This window comes from Bidens hawaiensis, unplaced genomic scaffold (assembly GCF_021521415.1).
Source record: "Bidens hawaiensis isolate Kalapana, Puna unplaced genomic scaffold, B.hawaiensis_p1.1 tig00003506_1, whole genome shotgun sequence".
In the NCBI taxonomy this organism is placed as follows: Eukaryota; Viridiplantae; Streptophyta; class Magnoliopsida; order Asterales; family Asteraceae; genus Bidens; species Bidens hawaiensis.
The window spans coordinates 1,391,195-1,401,673 of record NW_027491197.1 but is presented as its reverse complement, the minus strand read 5'-3'; the positions used below and the strand labels follow the sequence as shown (position 1 = coordinate 1,401,673).

The 10,479-nt window shown below is 38.2% G+C and overlaps 1 protein-coding gene across 1 annotated transcript; it reads left to right on the top strand.

The window, feature by feature from the left end:
- The first annotated feature begins 6,807 nt into the window (after positions 1-6,807).
- Positions 6,808-10,213, top strand: LOC143623580 (uncharacterized). The gene is made up of 2 exons (XM_077094450.1): positions 6,808-6,875; positions 6,984-10,213. The coding sequence occupies exon 2, from the start codon at positions 7,149-7,151 to the stop codon at positions 9,252-9,254; it is 2,106 nt and encodes a 701-aa protein (XP_076950565.1). The 5' UTR covers positions 6,808-6,875; positions 6,984-7,148; the 3' UTR covers positions 9,255-10,213.
- The last annotated feature ends 266 nt before the right edge of the window (positions 10,214-10,479 follow it).

Genomic DNA, 10,479 nt, shown 5'->3' with positions numbered 1-10,479 from the left:
AAAACAATCAAACGAACCGATATATTTAACTTTTTTTTAAACTTTTCACCCGAACCGAACCCGAAAACAACCAAACGAACCGATATATTTAACTTTTCACCCGAAACGTACCCCGAAAACAAACAAACGAACTGATATATTTAACTTTTTTAAAACTTTTCACCCGAACCAAACCCTAAAACTGTGATACCCGGCAAAATAAAAAGTATTATTATATTCCAAAAACGAGATTAAGACATGTTTAGGCTGGATTAAATGAAGACTAAGACCAATATGTTAAATATAGTATTTTAAGTTAAGAATGAAGGGAATATATATACATTGTAAAACATGTGAGAAGTGAGACGAAATAAAGAAATTCCGGTGATAAATAACGGAGAAACGAACGTATTCGGTTAACGTGTGAAAATCAACCCGACATTCGAGAAAGTGTCCAGGGGTGAATCCATTTGAATATTTTAGAGGATCGAAAACCGAGAACGCAGGCGAAAACGTGGCTCAATTATGAGTTATAACGAAGCGGGAAAATGCAAATTAATATTTTCGAACACGATCGTTAAAGCACATGTACCGATGAGCTTGTAAAGGTTGATATTATTTCCGTACTTGAGGTTTAGCATCTAGATAAAATAAATCAAATAGACATCATAAGTTTGGATGAGTTGTTTTTGGGAAAAACAACACTAGTTTTATTTAGTTCGGAATAACACGAAACCGACATTGGGTAACAATCGTCAATAATTTATTAACGGAAATAATAAGTTAACGAGACAAATTTAAGTCGAGAATGGAATAAGAATAAGTATTTTGACGAAATGTATTTGAAAAATACAACGTCACTTGTAGTAGCGGGTTCGTTAAAGCGAGAGACCAAAACGCGATCGTAAAACACATTTAATACGCTCCTATATAAGTGGGCAACCCCACATATTTTTCATTCTCTAACACACATCTGCATTATTAGAGAGAGAGAGAGAGTAGAGAGAGGCTAGAGGTTTCCGGCAAGGCGGCCGGTGGTGGTCCGATGCGGTGGTCCGGTGGCGGCCAAAACCCTTCTTCTACCCAGAACCATTTTTCGGTGTCCCGAACGCGATGGTAAGCTCCGTTTGTCCTAAATCTAAGCTTAAGTTCGTTAAAAACTCGTTTTAACATCTGGACAGATTGTAATAGTTTTGCATGCCCGCTAAGATCGGTCTATAACTAAAGATCTAACGGTCCGATCATCTTGATATTTTTACAGAGGGTTCATAACCAATAGATAATCATTTTGAACGGTGGAGATGAGGATCGGAGTTGCTTAAGCTTTGTTTCTAAACCCGTTTAAGTGTTCAGCTCGCTGGGCGGATTTTGAAAACGCAGCTCTAAAGAAATGTAGATCCCTTGAGATCTGACCATCGGATCGAGCTGAAATTTTCGGTGTAACTTCCTAACATATAGATCTTTGAATCCACCAAAAGGATCGATGATCAGATGTTTAGATGGTGAGTTATAAGCTTCGTAAGTTATTGGTCAAATTATAGAACGAAAATAGTTTCTTAAAATGAGTTGCATGTAGGTTTTGAGCAGATTTCTAGACTTGAACCGTACGCGAGGAGGTATATTTTATATATTTAAGTGTTTGAAAAGATAGATAATGAGAGATTAATATAAAAATTGTTATCGGAAATGTTATTGGAAATAACTTGGACAATGAAAATCTTATTAATAATTATTAGAAAAACGTTAGTGGATATCGAGTGTTAAAAACGGTACAATAGAGACTTGAACGATTTCGTGTAAATTTATGATATAAAAATATATATACGATATTTGGACAAAAATATTTTATTCAGATAATCGGTTAATAAAAGATTAATTTTATTTTACAATAAATATATATACTTTTTATTAAATAACGTCCATGTTTAGTTTCAAGAATTTAGTTCTACAACGATTGTTTGAACAGAGTTGTTTATAATTATATAACATTTTGAAACATTCGATTCGGTTACAATTTTCTAAAATAATAAAAGTTCATAATTTAATAATTTCAATTATTATAAATGAAACACGTGAGGATAAACGAGTTAAGTTAGGATACGTTCCTATTTGTATATATGCGTTTATGTGTTAACATATTTTGTATTAAACATAGGAATCCAGTTATCATTAGATGACTGTTATTAAGATCTTGCATCAACTAATTGTGTGTCATCTCGCATGTGTTAATTGTGCCGAAACAAAGGTGAGTTTTTCAGAAATCCCCACCATTTTAAATGTTTTAAATGATTATAAATGTTTTTGGGGAGGAAACACGTTTGTGTCAAAACACATTTTATTATCTTAACAATTGTGATATTGAAAGGGCTTTAAATATGACCGACGTTGATTAACGTGGTCGCGCTGAGTAGAATAAATGTTGTGAGAATTGTGATTACCGCAGTCTTGTGAGAATTTTACTTTTTTTTAACTTTTCACCCGAACCGAACCTCGAAAACAAACATACGAACCGATATTTTTAACTTTTTTTTAAACTTTTCACACGAACCGAACCCCGAAAACAACAAAACGAACCGATATATTTAACTTTTTTTTAACTTTTCACCCGAAACAAACCTCGAAAACAACCAAACGAACCGATAAATTTAACTTTTTTTTAAACTTTTCACCCGAACCGAACCTCGAAAACAACCAAATGAACCGATATATTTAACTTTTTTATAAACATTTCACCCGAACTTAACCAAACCCTAAAACAACCTAACGAATTGATATATTTAACTTTTTTTAAAACTTTTCACCCGAACCGAACCCGAAAACAACCAAACGAACGTGTATATTTAACTTTTTTTTAAACTTTTCATCCAAACCTCGAAAACAACCAAACGAACGTCTATATTAAATTTTTTTTTAAACTTTTCACCCGAACCGAACCCGAAAACAACCAAACGAACCGATATATTTAACTTTTTGTTAAACTTTTCACCCGAACCGAACCCGAAAACAACCAAACGAACGTATATATTTTACTTTTTTTAAACTTTTCACCCGAACCGAACACCGAAAACAATCAAACGAACCGATATATTTAACTTTTTTATAACTTTTCACCCGAAACGAACACCAAAAACTACCAAACAAACCGACACATTTAACTTTTTTTTAAACTTTTCACCCGAACCGAACCCGAAAACAACCAAACGAACATATATATTTCACTTTTTTTTAAACTTTTCACCCGAACCGAACCCGAAAACAACCAAACGAACCGATATATTTAACTTTTTTTTAAACTTTTCACCCTAGCCGAACCCCGAAAACAACCAAACGAACCGATATATTTCACTTTTTTTTTTACTTTTCACCTGAACCGAACCCCGAAAACAACCAAACAAACCGATATATTTAACTTTTTTTATAAACTTTTCACCCTAACCGAACTCGAAAACAACCAAACGAACGTATATATTTAACTTTTTTTTAAACTATTCACCCGAACCGAACCCCGAAAACAAACAAACAAACCGATATATTTAACTCTTTTTTAAACTTTTCACCCGAACCGAACCTCGAAAACAACCAAACGAACCAATATATTTAACTTTTCTTTAAACTGTTCACCCGAACCGAACCCCGAAAACAACCAAACGAACCGATATATCAAAACCGAACTCGAAAACAACAAAACAAACATATATATTTAACTTTTTTATAAACTGTTCACCCGAACCGAACCCCGAAAACAACCAAACGAAACGATATATTTAGCTTTTTTTTAATCTGTTCACCGTAACCGAATCCCGAAAACAATCAAACGAACCGATATATTTAACTCTTTTTAAAAAATTTTCACCCTAACTGAACCCGAAAACAACCGAACGAACATATATATTTAACTTTTTTTAAAAACTTTTCACCAAACGAATGTATATATTTTACTTTTTTTGAACTTTTGACCCGAACGAACCTGAAAACAACCAAACGAACGTATATATTTTACTTTTTTTAAACTTTTCACCCGAACCGAACCTCGAAAACAATCAAACGAACCGATATATTTAACTTTCTTTTAAACTTTTCACCCGAACCGAACCCCGAAAACAATCAAACGAACGGATATGTTTAACTTTTTTTTAAACTTTTCACCCGAACCGAACCCCGAAAACAACCAAACAAACCTATGTATTTAACTTTTTTAAAACATTTCACCCGAACCGAACCCGAAAACAACCAAACGAACCGATATATTTAACTTTTTTTAAACATTTTCACCCGAAACGAACCCGAAAACAACCAAACGAACGTATATATTTAACCTTTTTTAAACTTTTCACCCGAACCGAACTCGAAAACAGTCAAACGAACCGATATATTTAACTTTTTTTTAAACTTTTCACCCGAAACGAACCCTGAAAACAACCAAACGAGCCGATGTATTTAACTTTTTAAAAAATTTCACCCGAACCGAACCCGAAAACAACCAAACGACCCGATATATATAACTTTTTTTAAACTTTTCACCCGAACCGAACCCGAAAACAACCAAACGAACGTATATATTTATCTTTTTTTAAACTTTTCACCCGAACCGAACTCGAAAACAACCAAACGAACCGATATATTTAACTTTTTTTTTAAAGTTTTCACCCGAAACGAACCCCGAAAACAACCAAACAAACCGATATATTTAACTTTTTTAAAACTTTTCACCCGAACCGAACCCGAAAACAACCAAACGAACCGATATATTTAACTTTTTTTTAAACTTTTCACCCGAAGCGAACCTCAAAAACAACCAAACGAACCGATATATATAACTTTTTTTAAAACTTTTCACCCGAACCGAACCCGAAAACAACCAAACGAACGTATATATTTTACCTTTTTTAAACTTTTCACCCGAACCGAACCTGAAAACAATCAAACGAACCGATATATTTAACTTTTTTTTAAACTTTTCACCTGAACCGAACCTCGAAAACAAACAAACGAACCGATATATTTCACTTTTTATTAAAAGTTAAATGGACCGGATCCATAAATAAAATTTTACAATAACAGGGTAAACATAAAATTAAAGCATTTCTAATCGAACTTGCCATCTTCGTAGTTGTTTTGTTAATTCATTGATCACCGACATAGTTGCTTGAAGTTTTGTTGTCGTCAACATTGTTGAGTAGTTGTTTTTCTTAAACGAGTTTAGTACCATAGCTATTTCTTTCTAGTGCATTTTTTATTCAACCCACACAAGTTCGGCTTCAGATGCCATTACTAGAGAACATTTTATAATTCCGGGAGATTATGGAGTATTTGATTAATATGATACTTAAAAGTACTAATAAAATAAATAAGGGCAAAAGGGTTTTCTTAAAGAAAATAGAGAAGGCTATATATAATATAAACAACTAGTTTTCAAATAAACTAGTTTATGTCAAAATTAAAGGTGAGTGAGAAATAACTTATCCGAAATGGTTAAAAGCAAAAAACTTTAATACTTCAAGATAATCAATAATGCTAAGGGATCACATGCTGTTGTTCAATGAGACATCTCATCGGGTTAAGGATTCCACAATTCCTAGCCGATCGAATTCCAACTCTTAATTTCCATAATTATTATTAATTAACATATTAAAATTAAATGGGCCGAATCCATAAATGTGATAAATGTGTAAGTGGAATTCGACAATCATGTACGTGAAAAGAAAATAAAATATTACTCTCTTGAAAGGTATATTATCAAGAAACTTATGTTTGGTAAGATTTATTATAAAAGTCATTAAGAACATGTTTGGGATTGAGTTTGAAAACTTCTTACTGACTTATTGGTGTTTTTAAAATGCTAATAAGTTAAAATGTGTGGCAATTAGAAAAATCATTTTGATTTTATCTGTTGTAAAGGGTTAAAAAATAGTTTTCGGAAAGCCCCAAATCCAGCCTTTTCAAACGGTTTTTTGAAAAAACCAATAAGCATTACTCAAACTCAATTCCAAACATGCTCTAAGATACGTATTTCTAATGCAACATTTTGCATTTTTAACATATCATTTTTGTATATCAAATGTGAAACATGTTCGTTGATGTATTTTTTTTACTTACTTTTGTATCTTAAAACTCATTTACAAGAATCTTACCCGGCCTACAACGGTGTAATACCTATCACCTTCAAACATGTATAATATCTATACGCGCATATATTATTTTGAGAACAAACTTACATACTGATACCGCCAAGACCATCCGCAATGGGATCCTTTGATGGCCAAAGGTGGAAGAGAAATGTGGCGTTTCTCAAGGGGGTGGAGTTGTTCAAACTAGAACCATATCCGAATTGATTTTTACCAACGGCTGAAATTTGAGCATCGGATTAAGCCCAAACATGTTTAGACCAAACCAGTTTTAATAAAGATATATACAATGAAATAATAAGAACCTGTTGGGATCATATTTGAATTGGATCATATTGGATCATATGAAACTAATTTTCTTTATTTTTGTTTTGAATATAAAAACACAAAACACCAGCTGCCATTTGTAAACGCAAGTCTGTATACGGAACCTTCTCTTCTTCTTTGACCTTTGACAAGACAATATCTCCACAAAACAATATCTCCACATTTACACTTATCATCCCACTATTATTTTTATTTTGATTGATGCAATTAATTATTCCAATTAATTGGTGGTTAATACTTGTTGCACGCCAGGTGTTCGACGAAATTACGACTTACGTTCGGCTAAGGCATTATCGTATCGTCATCCCAATATCTCCACATTTACACTTATCATCCCACTATTATTTTTATTTTGATTGATGCAATTAATTATTCCAATTAATTGGTGGTTAATACTTGTTGCACGCCAGGTGTTCGACGAAATTACGACTTACGTTCGGATAAGTTAAATGTTGTTTACTTGCATTTGGGTGCTTAAGGGGGTATTTTGAGTTGGAGTTCTACCCATTTTGCTTTATTTTGGAGTTATACCTTCCTCCTCTTATGCCTTAGCGGTTGTTGTGGGGTGCTAGATTGGGGGTGAGCAACCCGTAGTTGCTCCCCTCCTTCGAGTGTGAGGGGTTTGGTCTTTGATTCTTGCTCTAACTCATCTCGAGTCGGGGTCTTTAGGGGTCCAGTGTCTTTTGTGATTTGTTTGTTTTCTGTTCTCGTGTGTACATGGCTACCATAAAAAGAATTCGAAACGTAAATACAGGAGGGCTTGGTCCTAGCTCCACTTACGGTTTAAGGCCATGCCCCTTTAAGCATTTCCACGAGTACAAGGATGGTAGACCTAGGTCCTCGGGGTTTTTCCGCCTACTTGAGCACATGCAAAGTACCCATTTCAAAACGGATACTCGGAAGAACCTTTTAAAAGATGCTATCTCCAAGAATTTGAACCTTTTTATAGATGTTGGGGAAGCCCTTCGGGCGGGAGATAAATGGTTACGTGGGAGGTGCATGACGTTGCATGCCCTAAGCAGGGGGTGCAAGCATGCTGATGGTGTCTATTCTTTTTCTGTGGATTCTGGAGATGCTGGAGAATTCATCGTTGGGATCCAGAAACCTAATCGTGTGTCTGTGGATAGGGACCCAGGTCCATCTGTAGGAGTGGTTGGGGATGTATCCCTTTTGGAACGAGTTTTCTCCCTTCCCATTCAAACGGTTAAGAGCATCCCCCCAAGTTGTCCTTTGGCGTTTGCTCAGACTTTGGCATGCGCCTTACGCAAGGTAGTGGATTCACCAGGCTCGATTGAGAATTGGGTCAAATTACTATTGTTGCCGCGTTGTACTTTAAGGGTGGTGAAACCTTCCACTAGGCAGGAACGCAGGTCACGGAATCGAAAGTCTTTGCAATGTAGTAGCATTCAGCAAGCACTTGCGATGTGGAAAGATGGATCTGGTTTTGCTGACTTGGTTCTTTCTCTCTTTGATAACGTGGGGGGAAGCACTTTTTCTAAAAGAGAGGTGGGAGGGGATGAGGGTTCTGAAAACAGCCTCAATATTAAACAATGTCTCAGGAAAGTCAGGGATGGTCATTTCACAGCTGCAGTCAAGGTATTATACTCAAGTGGGGTTGCCCCCCTCGGAGATTCAACCATGAAAGCCCTCATTGATAAACACCCAGTGGTGCCGCCTCCATCCTTGCCTTCTAGCTTTGTCGCCCTACCTACTCTCTCTGTGGATGGGGACTGTGTGCTTAGATGTATTCGATCATTTCCTAAAGGGACCTCATGCAGGAGAGACGGGATGCGGGTGCAACACTTGTTGGACGCTCTTAGTGGTGAGGGATCAGTGACTTCCATGGGTCTGCTCTCAGCCATCACTGAAGTCGTCAACTTATGGCTAGGGGGTCTGTGCCCCAAGGTGCTCGCTGAGTTTATTGCTTCAGCCCCCCTTACCCCTTTATTAAAGCCGGATAATGGAATTCGGCCCATTGCTGTGGGGGCTATCTGGCGTAGGTTGGTTTCTAAAGTGGCTATGAAGATGGTTGGGAAGGAAATGACTCAGTATTTAGGGGACTTTCAGTTTGGGGTGGGAACCCCTAATGGGGCAGAGGCGGTGCTTCACAACGCGAACCGGTTTCTTAACTCCTTTCACGCGGATGGTTCTTTAGCTATGCTTACTGTGGACTTCTCCAACGCCTTCAATATGGTCGACCGCGCAGCCCTTCTCCGGGAGGTTCATCATCATTGCCCGTCTATCTATCTATGGGTCCAGTTCCTTTATGCCCAGCCGGCTAGGTTGTACGTTGGTGATGACTGTATAGGGGCTACTACTAGGGTTCAGCAGGGAGACCCCCTTGGGCCCCTCCTATTTGCCTTAGCATTACACCCTCTTGTTCTTCGGGTACAAAATGACTGTAACCTCCCATTTCATGCTTGGTACTTGGATGATGGGACTATTATTGGTGGTGCCAACGAAGTCGCTAAAGCTCTAGACATTATCAGCTCGGAAGGGCCATCATTGGGGCTGCAACTTAATATTAAGAAAACCGAGGTTTTTTGGCCAGCGTGTAATGGGGTGAAAGTCAAAGATGGGCTCTTCCCTAGTGGGATTGGTAGACCAGAGAGAGGGGTAAAGCTCCTTGGAGGGGCTGTTAGTCGAGATCCCTACTTTATTAAGGAGTTGGCGAGGCGGAGAGCATCTCGTGCGGTTGATCTTATGAAACTCTTACCTTGCCTTAGGGATCCCCAGAGCGAACTCCTCCTGCTTAGGTCTTGCATGGGGGTTGCTAAGTTGCCTTTTTGGGTTACGAACATGTCACCCCCATATGATGGATGATGCGGTATCCTGCTTTGATAAGGGGCTTCAAGAAGCCATCGAAGACATAGTTGTATGTGGAGGCCCGTTCTTTGGTGATCTTCAGTGGCGACTTGCATCTTTACCGATGCGTTAGGGGGTTTAGGCCTTCTTTCGGCTCATGATGTTGGGGTTTACGCTTTTGTAGCGTCGAGGGCTCAGTCTTGGAAGCTACAGAATCACATCTTAAGGAATAGCGGAGTTGTCGACCTGGACTCAGACTACGTGCAGGCCCTGGAACGCCTAAATGGCACTCTCCCAGACTTTGACATTGGCGGTTTTTCTAATATGGACACCGCCCCACCAAAGCCTCAAAAAACTTTGGCGAATGCCCTTTTTGGCAAAATCGCTCAGAGCCTGGGAGAAGTTTTTGGATTGTCCCCCCGACAGAAAGCGGTTATTGAATGCTTACAAGGTCCTCATGCCCAAGATTTTCTGACCGTTATCCCGATTGATGGCTTGGGCCAAAGCATGTCTGCAGTCGAGTATATGGCCATTCTTAAGTACCGTTTGATGGTCCCAATGTACCCAGAAGACGAAACATGTCCGATCTGCCGTAAGGCTTGCCTAGATAAATTCGGAGAGCATGCGGTTCATTGCAAGGAGATGCCTGGGTTCAAATACCGACATGATTGGGTGCGGGACGTTCTTTGGGACATCTTAAGGCGAGCTGGGATATCAGCTAAAAAGGAAGCCCCCGTAAACTTCCTTATAGACCCCACGGAAGGGAGATCCACTCTACGACCGGCAGATTTGCTCGTCTTTGGTTGGGCCGGGGGAAAACACGCTTGTGTTGACCTCACAGGGGTATCTCCATTAGCTGGTTTGAGGGATAATGGGTTTGTAGCTGGGCAAGCAATGAAAAGGGCTGAAACGAAGAAGGTGGAGAAACATGCTAAAGCCTGCGAAGAGAACCAACATGTTTTTGTCCCTTTGGCTTTTGATACCTTTGGCTCCTTGGCACCGGAAGCTATCTGTTTCCTAACCAGGGTCCAACGGGTTGTGCATAGCAATGTGTCGACTCCAAAGGGACAGGGGTATGTCTTTAGCAGGTTAGGGTTTGCAATTCAGAAAGGGGTGGCGGCGCAGCTTGTTGCCCGCCTACCTGCTATGTTGATGTAATATCTATGTTTCTATATAATGAAAGAAGTTAAGAAAAAAAAATTTGAATATTACAAAAACATAAATAAAATTTGCAATAACAATG

Coding starts and splice junctions, on each gene's coding strand:
- LOC143623580 (XM_077094450.1), top strand. CDS start 7,149: ATGGCTACCATAAAAAGAATTCGAAACGTAAATACAGGAGGGCTTGGT.